Here is a 15,833-nt window from a genome sequence, read left to right on the forward strand (position 1 = left end):
ACCCCACAGGCTTGAGGCTGTGCCAGTCTGTGGACCAGATAAGTATTTTGTAACTTTTTTGGTGAGTGGAGTTGCTGGATCTCATGAGATTGCTGTGGGTCCTAGTACTGGGATCCGAATGGCTGCTGTGACTTTTATGTTGATGGTAAGGTCGCTACTACCTGCACCTCATGGTTGTCACCTCCACTTTTTGTTTTAAGATTAAGCATTTGGCTTGGTTGCATACCCAGGTCCATGGGTCATTTGTTTGCTTGGGGTGAAGGCTTTGAGGGACTTGACTTTGTGTCTGCTACCTAGACTCCCTAGCCTGGATCATCCTCGCCCTGGCAACTCTAAACAACTTTACTGCAGACAGGTCTGAACACCTTTAACAACACTCCCTTAATAGCTTGAATGTCTGATGTTGTTCATGTTATTCCTTGCTTCTGAGCTGCGGACTAATCTCCCCTCTTAATTTCTTTGAGGAGGAAGAGAATGAGACATGAATATGTATTTGCAGATAATGACCGCTTCATGTTATAAATGGCACTGAATTATTTTCAACTTTTCACCTTCTTCAGGTCTCTCATTCTTGTTATTTGTATTACATTTTTCACTTGTTCATAAAATTATTATGCCACCATGTATAAGTTTTATAAACCGCTTTGGTGTTATGGAAATTCTACAAAAAAATCATGGATCAACGAGGACAACTGGGGTTAACAGCACATGCTAAGGTCTGCCAGGGCCTTAAATAGACCATAGTGCTAATTAAAAAACATGTTTTTGCATTAGTGCCATTTTAGAGTTGTGGCGAGTGCTTCATACTCTAGTTTTGACACCAGCGTTGGCCAGGTTCTAAACTAAGCACACATTGAAGGCAAAAAAATACAATAAATGCACACAGTATGAGTGCAAATATTATTACATGTGCTATTCCCATTTTTTTAATGCAAACAAGTGAATCGTTAAATACTTCTATAATCTCAACCACTAGTAATCATTCAGGTCACATTTTGGTCCATAGTTTTCTTGCCCACTGCCCCACTCTAGAGACCAGCCATATTGCAAATCAGACCTGGCCCTGCGCCAACAGTCTATAAATGTGATCCATTGTTGCAAGCGCCTGATACACTCTAAATTTACACATATAAATATTTTGAAGGCATGCAGCCACTTGTTTTCCCTTCAGCCATGGAGTGATCATGCCAATATCAGTGTGCACTGACTAGTTCTAGGCAGGGTGCCATGGTGTACAGCACACTGATAGCCCTATTTGTGGGTGTGAACAGATCCTTATTAATTTCTGGTGTACTTTAACAGATGATTTATTCAATCCCACATAATTCAACTTTATTTCATACTGCTATAATTCCAAATTCCGTTTCACTAACTTCCTCCTCTGTCAGACAAAGGGGAAGGAGCTAATTTAGAAGGTCCAGAGCCCGTGCTCCTACGGGTAGATCAAAGAATCAAAAAATGGGCTTCTGTTCCTAAAGGAGAAGAATAAGGGTTACTTAACCGGTGTAACTGGACTTATATCATGAGGACAGTCATCATGACTGTCTCATGTTGCCCTCACACATCCCCAAAGGGATGTCATGCTTCATCGTAGGGTGGTGCTCCTCGTTGGACCGGTGCTGCAATGCCCTGCGGGTCCCCCGAAGGGTCACTTTGGCGGAGATCGATTTAAGAAATGCCGTATGATGCATGCAGGTGAGGTGAGGTGACTAGTGTGGTGGAATTGTGAAATGTTGTAGTGGGTTAAAACTGATAGGGGAGGTCACAAACTATCTTTTACTGAGTAGAACGCCCTGTCAGAGATAAAAACCTTATAAAAGGCCAATGCTACCCTAGGGATTCATAAGGAACCCTGGTAGTCAGTATATTGCAACTATGTGAGGGAAGTACCCTACAGTCGTGAGGTGGAGGCCTCACGTTGGTCTCTCGCTCAGTGATTCATCGACGTGTTTCACGCCTATGAAATTGGTCTGAAGGATCCATGGTGCTTCCTCAGGACAAAGGTATCTACAATGAAAAACTACCCCACACACAATAATGGTGCCCCTAAAGTGCAACCTACTGTCTGTGTGGTTCAAGGTCCAACCTAAAGCTCAATCGATTTCACTACATCAGGTGGCGCGGAGTTGCCTGGGATGGGCCCCAATCTCAGGGGCGCAGATACAGAAGGGTAGGTGTAGAAGCATGGTCAGCACCTAAAAACTTGGGGCACGCTTGCGTATAGCAACTCCGCGCCACCTGATGTAGCGAAAGCCCAATGCATAGTCTGTGTACACCTCATCCGATAGTCCATCTTGAATACTGTGGAGATATCAGCAGTATATCTGCTGCCAGGATATTGCCCTCTGTGCCCCACAAGAAACAAAATAACCAACACAATAACATAAATCGAACCCATCCCAGTTGTCCAAACGTATCTGCAGTATCGTATATCGCAAAATTCAACAAAATTGCACAATGCAAAGCCTCTGTCGTTATTATCTACGGATAAACGTCCAGGACTTCCTTACCGTAATTAAGTAAAAAAGGAGAGTACTCCAAACTGCATATGTGTTTAACAGCACCTAACAACATCAACATGCTGAATGCTCTATATATACCCACTGTATTCAACTAAGCTACCGGTCAACTGATCAATCTAGTCCTGCTAAGGTAAGGTGGGTGCATTGTGACTGGTTACATGTAAGATGTTGCTGCCATCTTAAAAGATACGTGTGAATGAATCTGTTTTTCAGTGCCACAAATATTCGTAAGCTGACAAACAGTATAGGGACACAACTTTGTTGTTACCAAAGTAGTGGGAACATTTTAGTTGTAAACTGATTAAGTATGTGTCACCACTCTAATTTTATTTAAAGAACCTCATTTCACAATCACACCGTTTCCAAATCATATTGTGCATAGTAACCGGATCCAGTCGCTGAAGCCATAATAGTAATGGCCATCTTGGAAAAATCAAACGGTAAAACCTTGACATAATACCACCAGAAAAGCCATATACATTAATCTTGGGGCATTTGTAACAGTCCTGTAAACCACCTCAAACTAGTTAGTCTCAAACAACTCTAATTTCTCAATTATGTAATGTCCAACGCAAAACCCACATGCCAAGCACTTTATTAGAGTCCTGATGAAAACATGATGGCTATCTTGAACCATGTGTATCCGAAGAGGCATGACAATGTAAAGTATGACATTATTGGTGGGGGGCGCTAGAGGGCGCACAGCGGAATGGCTGCCTGGTGAGACAGCTCCGCCGGACGGACAAGAATAGCGGCGTAAAAGAGCATGTAAGGGGCCAGGAGATCGCTGAAAACTGCCGCACTGACTGTCGGACGCGGGCGTCCACGCATGGAGGAGGTGTGGAGCGGATTCCGAGTGATGTGAGAGCGGGGGCGAGCTGCTGAACTCTGGGCCCGGGACGCGACTCGGAGAGCACAAGATGGCGCCGCTCGGAGTCTCCGGGAACCAAGGTGGCGAAGAACCGGCGAGATCAACGGTGCGACATGCCCTGGAGTATGGAGACATGTGTGTGGGCCATGGAATCTGAGTACTGAGGCTGCGCTGGTGTCTCTGGCTGCCGACAGGAGAGGCTGGCGTGCATCGGAGGAGAGATGCGAAATGGCGGCGGAGCCTACTTTCGGATCCCGCGATGGCGGACAATAACGTGTGACGAGGGCAGATGTGTGGAAGCCCGGTGAGCACTGCCTGGTCTGCACGTGGGGTCCTGCCTGCCTGGGTGCGCCGAATCACTGCGCTGTCGGGGACCGGAGGGCTGCCTGGAAAGACTGCGAAGGGGCGCGACGGTCGAGAGGGCGACCCATGAGCTGCTAGCTTCGGCGGCCGCTGAAGCCGAGGCGCCGAGGAGGGTGCAGGTCTGTTGCACGGCGCCTGTCGCGCCACCGCCTGGGGACCGGGCCTGCGCTGAGGAGGCTGCTGTGCTGGGTCGCCGGCTCTGGAGCGAGCGTGGCGCTGGAGGATATTAGCGCCTGCTGTGGGCCCCCTGGGATCGTGGCTGTGATTGAAGAGAGCTGGGTGCCTGTTTTGGCCCTGAGGCACGAAGGGCGTGTGGAGGCGGAGGGTGCGTGAACTGGGCGAGGGGCGCTGCGGCTGAATACCCACCCATACCTCCAGTGCGGACTGCTTTGGGACATTTAGTGACTGTGAGAAGCCGCCTGTGGCCCCTTCACTTGGGGGACCTGCCGCTTGTCGATCACGTCTCTGGTGGCCGCTGTGTGCAGACAGGACCATGGGGAAACCTGACAAGAATCAGCCTAAACTCCAGTTCGAGTCCAAAAGGCAGACGAAGGGCGCCACGTCGCAAACGGAAACTGCTCTAAGCGCGGGGGAGGTGCTGCCCACGGGTATGGAGGGGGTGTTGCAGGCTATCCAGCAAAGCCTGCAGGACATCAATGGCAAGCTGGACACCATTACGATCCGAGTGGATAACTTGGCGGCGAAGCTGGATGGCCATGGGGAGCGACTGACGGAGGCGGAAACTCGCATTGGGGTAGTGGAGGATGTCACCCAGGCCACGACCAAAAAATGTGCGGAAGTGGAACAGCTGCTGGAGGTGTTAAGAAACAAGGCGGAGGATTTGGAAGCGCGGTCCCGGCGCAACAATGTAAGGATCACGGGGGTTCCGGAGTCCACCAACGTTGGGCGTATGGAAACATATGTGGAGGAGCTGATCCGTAATGTCATTGGTGCCGACCACCTCTCCCCAATGTTCCTAATTGAGCGAGCGCACCGATCGTTGGCGCCCAGACTGAGGCCTGGGGCCCCTCCACGTCCCATAGTTGCTCGGGTCCTAAATTACAGAGACCGGGATGTCATATTGAGGCTGGCGAGAGAGAAACGGCAAATAACGTATCAGGGCAACACGCTGGAATTTTACCCGGACTTCACCGTCGCGGTCCAACTGGCGCGGAGGGAATTCAACCCCGTTAAGAAAAAGTTGCGCGACTTTGGGATTGACTATGCGATGCTCTACCCAGCCAGGCTCCGAGTGACGCACGAGGGCCGAGCGACGATCTGTCATACACCTAAGGCGGCGCAGGAGCTTGTCAAGCGCATTGGCATTCAGCGTAAGGAGCGGCAGCGAACGGATCAGAATCCGGATGCGGACTAGAGGGCAGCTGCCGTGCGGACTTCGGAGAGCGGCAAAGCAGGTGGTGTACAGCTGCCGCGCTGTCAGCATGTGGTAAGGTGGTGGAACTGCGCCGGGTCCCTGGGCCTCGAGGGGAGTACATTGTTGACCTACATTGCCAGTGGGACTCTTCTGAACTGCTGTGAGCCGTGAGTACAAGTGGGGCGAACTAGGTTGTCTTCACGAACATCCTGCACAGTCTGACTGGCCCTACTGCCTCATGCTCAGGTGGAGGATTGATCAGGGGGCACTGCACCACACACACGAGACTGATGTTCTGATGGGCTCTGCTGACTGGCATGTGGCTCTACGGGGCCTGAGGGAATGGGAAATGTTGGCCCAAATTTGGGAGGTCCTGGGTGGCTCATTGGTTGGGGACCGATGTCCTATGTGGGGTCCTGAAATTGACTATGGGAAAGTCAGTGGGATGCTGCCCACCGCCAGGCGGGTTTTGTATTGTTCTGGAGAGACTGACCCCATTCGGTTCCCCGATAATTGTGCGCTATGTCCGGCGACAGTCAGGTGCCTGTGTAGACATGCTGAGTTTAGGTCCCAACTCCTAATGTAATCCCGTCCACATCCATTTAGTTGGATGGAGATGTGTGCTCTGGGCGATCCCCCAAAGCGGGTGATCCCCAATCCTAGTTATTCTATGTTGATTTACTGTAAGGGGGTATGTCTTTGGCATGGTTGGGGTGCTGAAGTAGGCGGGGGGAGGGGGAATGGAGTTGAAAAGTTGGTTTGTTGGTCACGGTGCATAAGACGCATTGCTGAAATCCGGAAAATTGCGCTAGGGAATCACGAGGTCTGTGGGTGCCCGGATCCCCGTAGTCTCGCACTACTTGACTGCTGGTGTTGGACCTGCCTGCACAATGCTGTTGATAAATGGGGGGCGCTAGGGTAGAGGCTGGATGCCTCAAATTACTGACCTGGAATATACGGGGGCTTAATAACCCCAAAAAAATAAGACAGACCCTTGCGTACTTGGATAGACTGCACATCGATATTGCACTCATACAGGAGACACACTGTGCGCCAACGCGTGGGCTTGGCATGGGGCGGCGGTGGGCTGAGTCAGTACCTCACTCTGTGTACTCATCCTATGCTAGAGGGGTGCTCATATTGGTTAGACGGGGACTGCATTTCAAGGTAGACACCACGGTGACAGATGACATGGGGCGCTTTGTTATTGTTACTGGATTACTGCGTGGACAGAGACTGGCAATTGTGAGCACATATGGGCCGAATGTAGACGACCCGCAATTCTACAACTCGCTATGGGGTAAGCTGAGGGATCTGCAGGCTGAACATGTGGTATGGAGTGGAGACTTCAATGTAGCACTCTCTGACGACCTGGATAGATCGGGGCGACGATCGAGCCTCATAGACGAGCGCTACATGTCCTGCAGGATCTGATGGTGGAAAGGGGACTTATTGATATCTGGAGGTGTAGGAATCCTGAGGGGAGGGAGGCCACACACGCATCGACAGCACACAATAGCTGGTCCCGCATCGACTATTGGTTAGTGTCTAGTGACGTTGCCTTATGGACTAGGGAAGTTAAACACTTGCCGCGGACGCTGTCAGATCACAATCCAGTGTGCTCCTGTCCCTCGAATTTCCATGCTACACTCCTCCCCCTTTCAGCTGGAGATTTAATGCGGAAGCCCTTTTAGATCCACTGTACGAGGACACTATTGGACAGGCGATAAAGGACTATTTTGACCACAATGCCCCCACTATGAAATATCCCGGTGTACTGTGGGATGCTTTTAAGGCAACGGTCCGCTGCATCTGTATGAGCACGAATGCTGGTATCCTAAAAGACATACGGCATCAGCTGACGTGAGAGAAAACAAAATGCGACTACTAGAAGGGGAATATGAGAGAACGGGCGATGCTAAACTATTGGGTGACATCAGACTACTTCTGTCTGAGTATCAAAACTATGCGGAAGACGAACTTAAATACACGTCGAAGCGACAGATAGCGAGAGCATATGGTGAGGGGGGTAGGTCGGGAAGGCACCTGGCAGCTAAAATATGCGAAGGCCGTGCACCGCAGACCATTCATGTGATACGCAATACACGGGGAGCAGAAATTTGGCGCGCAAGAAATTTTGAGCGAGTTTGTGACTGCATATGGTGAAACGTACGCCTCTAGGCCGACGGCGGAGCCAGCCGCAATAATGGAGTATCTGGAAGACGTGGCGATAGCGTGGCTGTCAGACACGCATAGGGAATATCTGTCTCTGCCAATCACGGTAGAGGAGGTCACAGAAGTGATCAAAACACTGCCCAATGGTAAGGCGCCAGGCCCCGATAGGTTTACCTGCGAATTTTACAAGGCTTTTGTGGAGCAACTGGCGCCCCGTCTGGTGGAGTTGTATGGGAATGCCCATGAACAACAGAGCCTGCCTCCGACTTTACGTGAGGCGATCTTGCTGGCACTGCTCAAGCCGCAGAAGGACCCAGAGCTCTGTGACTCATACAGGCCTTTGTCTCTAATAAATGTTGACAATAAGATACTGGCCAAATTGCTCGCTGCTCGACTTAACCCTTTAATGTCTAAGCTAATTCTGCCCGACCAATCAGGGTTCATCCCCTCGCGTTCCACCGCACACAATACACGGACTCTCTTTGCGCTGTCACACTACCTGACACCTACGACTAAGGCCGCGGCGGTCTTCCTGGACGCAGCCAAGGCTTTTGATTCGCTGGAATGGCCGTATTTAAATACTGTGCTACGGAGGATGGGCTTCCCGCCCATGTTTCTCCGGTGGATACAGCTGCTGTATGACGCGCCGGTGGCGCGAGTCCGGGTGAATAAATACATTTCAGAGCCCATCGACATCCGCAGGGGCACTAGACAGGGGTGCCCGCTGTCCCCATTGCTGTTTGCTCTAGCGCTGGAGCCGCTAGCATGCAAAATTAGACAGGGGCATCACTACTCAGCTTTGCAGTTTCCACAACGGCCTCTGCACATATCATTGTATGCTGACAATATGTTATTGTATGTGAGGGACCCAGGGGACAATCTGAATCCTTTGTTGCGGGAATATATTAAGTTCGCTCATCACTCGGGTGTAACTATAAACTGGGATAAATCTCTGATTATCGCCTTGACGGACAGCACACAACCCCACCCCATGGAGTACCCCTTGGAGTGGCAGACCGAGCCGGTGAAGTATCTGGGTGTGTGGTATCACCGTGACCCAGAGATTGTCATCCGGGCAAACTATGGGAGGGCGATCGATGCCCTGGAAGGGAAAGTGCGAAGGTGGATACAGCTGCCGCTGTCCTTGGCTGATCGCATTGCCATTGTCAAAATGGTGATACTGTCTAAACTGCTATACCTTTTCAACAACATACCCATCCAGCCTCCTAAGGAGGTTTTTCGTCGCATCGCAACGCTGGTACTCCAGCTGATTTGGGCGGGGAAAACTGCAAGGGTTGACTTACAGACGCAGACATTACCATACTCCTGGGGAGGATTCGGAGTTCCTGACTTTTTGCTATACTACCTTTGTGCGCAGGCGCAATATGCGCACTTCTGGTATCACAAAGTTCCATACCTCACACATGTGGCAATTGAAGAAGGGGACGCGCTGCCGATCCCACTAGATACGATTATCACGCACCGTAGACCTCCCCTGCATAAGAATGACATCAACACGATTGATGCCACTAATAGAGCATGGCATTTAATGGCTAGGAAGGCAAATAAACTGCCATTATACGCCCCGGCGCTCCGGCTCCACTGGCACCCAGAAATCTCGGTAACCCAAGAAGAGGTGGGGGTGGGATTGCTGAGACAGGTCGGTATAGATCCCTTGGGAGACCTCTATGAGGACGGTAAATTCAAAACGCTTGACAAGCTGACATTCATTAGTAATAAGACACTACTGTTTCAATTTAACTACCACAGACTACAGAATGCTATTAAAACGCTGTTGCCGACATACCCGGAAGAACCCCCGGTGATGTCCGCCCTGCAGTGGATAATCACCACACCGACGGCCAAAAGCCTGGTGTCCACGCTCTATGCTATACTACAAAGTGACATTGCGGCAAACACACATAAAGCCATGGAGAGGTGGAATAACTGCCTCGATGTTCCTCTGACGGAGGAGGACTGGACGGTTGCTTGCACACTGACTGGTATGCTGACGCCTAATGGCAACCTACGCATACTCCACTTCAAGTACCTACACCAGACTTATTACACACCCGCCAGATTGCACAGATATGGGTTACGCTTGGATTCTAGGTGTGGGCGATGCAATCAAGAAAGGGCGGATTTTATTCATTTGGCGTGGTCTTGTGGGGCGATAATGGAGTACTGGGTGCAGGTGATGCAGTTGCTGGGAGAAATGGTGGGAGGTGAGTTGGGCTGCACAGCTCGTATTTGTTTGCTGGGTCTGCTGCCTGGGGTAAAGGCTCAAAAGCGCAAATTTTGTATGATTTCCCTACTGTTGGCAAAGCGGAGAATATCGCTCAGCTGGAATGGCAGGAGTGCACCAAAAGTTACAGACCAGCTCGCTGATTTAACGTATTGTAAGGATACACTAAAAACGTACGAAGAGGAACTGCCTACCGGGTCGAAACCTCGAGATTACTGGCAGTACCTAACCCAATACCTGTTGCAGTCTCAGATGAACTGAAATGTGTGTTGTTAATGGAGTGCTCTGCGGAGGGTGCGAGGGACCTTAGATCACAAATGCACACCGGATGATGGATGTTGTTGTACTGTGACCACAATGTTCTGGTTGTATTCATTGTAAAAACTAATTAAAAAAAAAAAAGTATGACATTATTATTTTTTAATGCTAAACTCAATCAATCAAGGACCTATGTTTCCATCGATCCAAGTTATAGTCCCTTCACGGTCCATTTGACATAAGTCTCAATCATATACACATCTACTTCATGATCCTAATACTACTTCTGAATTCATCTGCTCTACTATCAAAAAAGCACACACTAGCAAAGATCACAAAAACTGATTATATGTCCCACATATAATATATGTGTGCATCAAGGTTTCTTACTGGAAAGCCATAGTGTCGTTCAGGTGATTCTACTCCCTAATATTTCTCACATTTGCCACGCCATTTGGGGCAGAACATGTATAGCGAGGTCACTTGTGAATAATGAAAATAGATGAAAAGGGAAAGAAAAAACATAAAGATACTCAATATATAAATGACAGTAAGGGGAAATTCAGCCAGCATTGTAAGGCATCAAGTGCCAAGGAAATATTGCATCTCATGGTCTATATTGAGACCCATTTCTACAGAAGGTAAATGCATAATCCATCTTGCTTCACATTGCTGTAATTTTAGTTCACGGTTGCCCCTCTAGCATCACTCTGAACAACATCAATTCCATGAAATCTGAAGCTCAGTTTTGTGTACTGAGCCTTACAATCTTTTGCATGCAATGCTATGGGGTTGCTTACATCATGTTGCTTGAATGCTCTGAAGTGTTCAATAATTCTTTACCATAAGGGCCTGATCGTACTCCCTACATATATTTTCTCAAATTTTCAAATGAGTACATAAACAACATAATGAGTGCTACAGTCAATATCGTTTGAAAAATATTATCACATGAGTTGTAGAAGCTAAACTTGGTTGTACCTTCTATAGTCAACCTACACATGCTGCAATGGCCACATTTGTAGAAACTCGATTTTGGTTTGCATGATTGTTTCCTTTTGTCACAGTACATTACACATAATGTTTGAGTTTTGCCTAAGGGTGCACAGCCTCATCCTGCCGTATGGGCATTAAGCGATAAATGAAAACGGCATGGTGTCACTGCTCTAACACCAAGGATATGGTGATGGGTGTCCATATTATCATGAAATGACTTGTTCATAGGTGGTCTTTTCTGTTTATTTGTAGCCCTGAGGAAGTGGGTGGTGACTGTAACCACAGCAACGAAGCACGTGTTGGCTACTGAAATCAGTCAAGATCGTTTGGATACATGTGGAAGAATTATGAACAGAATAAAGGAACATTATGTACTTTGGACTTGCCAAGACTAGACTATAGGGAGTCTTATTGTGTGGAAGTGAACTTTGATGTTAAGTTTGGAGTTTCTGAAATGGTTCTTGGTGGTGTAGTAAAGGTCCATTTAAAAGCAAGTTTATGTAGATAATTGCTCTCCTCCTGTCCAGTGACCTTTATTCATTTGGTATTGCAGCATCACAAATATGTATCTTTTGATTTTACTTGAAAATTACATTAATGATGTGGAGTAACAGGTGTTCCGTTCAGTTTATAAAGTTTTTTTGTGGAGTTTATGAAAGGATAAACAAATTACATTCATGCCAACCAAATTGCATATGAATTCAAGCTTTGACAAAATAAATTCTGAAGTTAGGGTAGTCCACAATTTGCCTGAAACTGAAGAACGAACGAATATACACTGGTTTCCAGTTGCTGTTCACATACAATTTAAGATCCAAACATTGCCCTGTAAAATATTCTTTGGCACTGCTCTGACCTACTTATAGCAAGTTCTTATATTCTACGGCCGCAAAGGATTTATATCAGCAGCTAAACATCTTCTGGTGCCCCATAAGAATGGAAGAAAAAAGGAGGAAAGTATTTTTTCACTTCAACCGGCTCACTGTTAAATTCCTTAGCAAAATATCTCAAGGACATACAACAGATTATGTCTTTCAAGAAGGCTTTAACAACACTTTTATTTGAGCTATTTCTCCTTAGTCTCTCCCTTTTTTAGTGCTGCGTAAATTCTCAATTGTATTGGACTTTTCTACTCAAAGTGTCTGGCTGCCATCTTGTAGTCCTAATTAAGGCTAGACTCACCGTACTGGGCATCAGGCGTTTCCCTGGGAGGCTGGAAGGGTGGTGGGCCACTTTTGTTACTGGGGGCCACTTTTGTAGCAGTGCAGCAAATTTATAACAGCACTTCAGAGTCCCTTGTATATCCAACATTTTTCAGGCTACAATAAAAGTGGCAAGATAACTCTAGTAATTAAAGTTATGCTGATAGGAGTTTTGTCTATTGGCAGTTTTGACTGATCTAAGGTAGCGCAGAGGGTTAATATGTCTGCCGCAAAGAGCGTGCACTTATGCAGATCACAGAACAGTATTTTATGTACATAGCTCAGTGGATTACTGCTTGTGTCACAGAGATCCTTTTGTTACCTTGCTGTTCATAAGTTAAAATCATAATCTAGGTTAGAAAGTTGTTTTTTTCACAATCTTTCATTATCCTAATTTTGCCAATCAGGGTTTGTTTGAGTATAAATAAATTCTTATTAGTGAAGTCAACCCTAACCACTGTGTTTACAGTCTGAATCCTGAGTTTGTGCTTCCCCAGAACAAGCACTCTTAAAAAATGCCTACCAGTATGGATAACGTGTGAATCCTACACGTATGATTAATATTGTGTGTGTGATTTAAAATGCTCCGACACCCTACACTGCGATGAGAGGCACTACAAAACAAATGATATACATAAGAGAGAGAGGCTGCAGAGAGATGAGAGGCACTGTTGGAGGGTGATCGTGATTGTTGAAGGTAGATAGTGAGGGAATAATTGAAGAGCCCCAATAAATATTGCTGTATCCGGCGCACTGTAAGGTCATCATTTACTATGCTTTAAAAACGAATACAATTGAATATATAATGTAAAATGTGTTGTAGAAAGCATCATTTTTGCCATTTTCCCCACATTTTCTTTTGGGGGGGGGGGAGAGCCCCCAAACCTACTTTGTATTGGTCAGGCTTGCTCAGTGCACCCAATCCCTTTTTACTGTGTGGGGTCTGGTCTGACAAAATTTGACAGGGCTGCTTTGTGTTCCCAGTCCTGCCCTGGTCCTGTTGTAAGAACCACTACCAAAACCTTGCTTGGCATGGCAAACAGAAGTGATGGATTGAATACTTGAATTAACATCAGCCACTGGTAATTATCTGTGGTCGCATTCCAAGCTATTGTTTTTGCGCACTATGCCACTCTGAACAGAGACCAGCTGTATGTAAATCCGTCTTGGTCCATCTCCAGTAGGAACGGTCCAGCCCAAACTGCCAGTCGGGTTCATGCCAGATGGGAACACAAACAACCACAGTCTGGTGCAGCCGTTTGGGCCTTGTCAAGGAGGTACAGCTTGATTCCAGTGGCAGTGTTTAGAGAACCATCGTCTGAGCATACTTGTCACACTTAGTGGGTCTCACTTAGAATAACCTAAGAGTGCTTGACATAGAATCCCTTTGCTCTTGGTGGTTCCTACTTGATCGCCAATGGTGAATACAGCACTAGACTCTACGGCTTCTCCTAGCCGCCTCCAGTGACGTAGCTAGACCTTAGACAGCTTGGGCGGTCCCTGCGTTGCGGCCGCCCGCGGCAGCCCTATAGAAGAGCAAGTGGCGGGGTACTGGCGGAGTCCTCGGAATGTTGCCGCCCCGCGACCGCCACACTGAAGAACGGAGGGAGGGGACAGGTGCTGGCGATTGCTGCCACAAGACTGCAGGTAAGGGCTGGGTGGAGGCTGCCGCCCCCAAAATTTGTGCCACCCCGGGCAGGCCGCCAGCCCTTTTTACGCCACATGGCCTCCTCCAAACAACCTTTGTAGGGCCAGACAGTCCAACCAGGGCATTTAAGAGAATGACTAGTGAACTTCTGTTCAACTTTTAGACATTCATTAGAATGTCCATGCATTTGTTCAGAACCCATAGTGCTGTTCACCCTGTGGTGCCTTCTGTACTTCATCAACGCCAAATCATCCACAGGCCGGCCGGCATTTCAAACATTTTCACCGACCATTCAAAAATCACTCCAACGACAAGCTGCCACTCGAGCACTTCCAAGTTACCTTCCACCACTTTATCACCTTTTCTCGGAAAGATGACACTTGTCCCCCACAAGCAGGCCTGGCGAGGACATTTCCCAGACAGGGCCTGGCAGAGATCTCTGTGCCCTCCCTCCTTACAAGAATTCTTTCGAGCCACCACGCTCTCCAACATGCACACCTGTAAAGAGAAGGAATTACATATTTTTATGTTCCTCAAAACAGCGTTTGGTTGAAATAAAAGCACGTTTGAACATCTGCATGAAAATGCGCACGTGTCTGTGGTAAAGCCCTGCAGGCCACCGTTGATAAAAATCGATATCTTGCACATGAGACATGGCCCTCTTCCGCCTTTAAAAGGAAACCGATGGCGTAACCTTGCGGATGGCGTGGTTGGCTCCGTTTTTGATACGGCGCCGGACAAGTCTTGAGCAAAAGAGAATTGTGACGAAAAACGAGGGCGTGGGTGTCTGAAAGGGGGCGGCTGGAAACTCACAGGAAGCGCGCGATTAGCAAATGGTCAATTTAGGCAGGTATTTGAAGGGCTAGTAAGGCAACTGAACGTCTCAATGTTTAGGGACAAGAGTAAAGCTACCCGAAGCAAGTGCGTACTATCCGCTAGATTTCACTTCTCGTTTCAGTCAGCTTTACCCACACCTTCCTATTCACTGTTTTGGGTCCCTGCAGCTTTATTGAAAAATTGTGGCCCATGTTCGGTATTCTCAATAAAGGTTTTAAAAACGTTAAAATAAAAAAATCTCTATTTCCAAATTTTACAACAAGCCATTTTCATGTGTAAATGGAGATGGAATACTGTGTTCTCAAAACTGTGTAAACCTGTCCTGTTTAGGGACCGTCGGTACCTAAGTGGCCCAATGGAGTAGGGGCCAGTCAGAGTAAAGCCATCTAAATAAAGTATTCTGTCTGTTTTTTTTTTGTACATCACTGAGGGACATAAAGAAAATAATGACTCCCCCCACCCCTAGACCATGTGAGAAAACCCCTAGGGTGTGAGGATCATTCTTTTTTTGTTGTTTTAATAGCAAACTCCCACAGGGAAAAACAACAATTTTAAAAATGTGATGGATGGCTGTCAAAACCGATGGTGACCATGCACCAAACTTTTTGTATCTTGAATGAGAGTCACAGTAGTTTTCTTTCAAAGTACAAAGATGATCACTGGGCCAGCGGCTATCTCTAAATAGGATGGACTACCGACCATCAGGGTGGCAGACATTATGTCCTCTGCCACCCTGACTGTGGGTACTCCAGTTGCCAGGGGATAAATCAATTTTTTAGTGTTTAATTTGATGACGTTGCACCCCTACACATCCATCTCCAATGGTTGAAGGGCTACAATTCAGCATCAACAATTCCAGCTACAAGAACAACAGAAAATGTATACATCCAAAAACATAACACCAGCCTAGCAAACCAAAGCCTGAAGAACCCCTACCTAAATAAAACAATGGCTGAAGAAGGCCCACCCAAACCCACTTTCTGAATGTTATAAGTTATGTGTGGTGTGGTTGCTGTGCTGAGATGATAGCTTACCAAATAGCTAAATCTTTCTGTAGCCGAACTAAAAAGAATATTACTTTTGAATGCTTCAGTAGAAAAAAATAAGATTTTGCCTGAATATTAACAGACCACAGTCTCATTTAGTCTTTTCACAAAGTACTTCCTCCAGATGGAGGTGTGTGACATAGGTAGAAGGTGTAGGTATGCAGGATCTCATTGGAGAGAATCCCCATTTTTGATTCAGAGGTTCCAAGCAGAAGGCCATTAGTGTTGTAACAGAGTGTGTCATGGCTGTAAATACATACGGTGAATAGGCAGACTAATGAAGGAATCACAACCT

The 15,833-nt window shown here is 47.3% G+C and overlaps 1 protein-coding gene across 8 annotated transcripts in view; it reads left to right on the forward strand.

The window, feature by feature from the left end:
• The window catches only part of IPCEF1 (interaction protein for cytohesin exchange factors 1), an 844,548-nt gene that overhangs the window by 753,922 nt on the left and 74,793 nt on the right, over positions 1-15,833 (forward strand). Inside the window, exon 10 of one of the 8 annotated variants that reach the window (XM_085611547.1) lies at positions 11,058-11,258. The exons of the other annotated variants lie outside the window; for them this stretch is intronic. Coding sequence (XP_085467673.1) covers positions 11,058-11,200 — 143 coding nt within the window. The 3' untranslated portion in view covers positions 11,201-11,258. Of the gene's footprint in view, positions 1-11,057; positions 11,259-15,833 lie in introns of those variants that run through there. 8 annotated transcript variants of the gene reach the window in all.

This window comes from Triturus cristatus, chromosome 6 (genome assembly GCF_964204655.1).
Source record: "Triturus cristatus chromosome 6, aTriCri1.1, whole genome shotgun sequence".
NCBI lineage: Eukaryota > Metazoa > Chordata > Amphibia > Caudata > Salamandridae > Triturus > Triturus cristatus.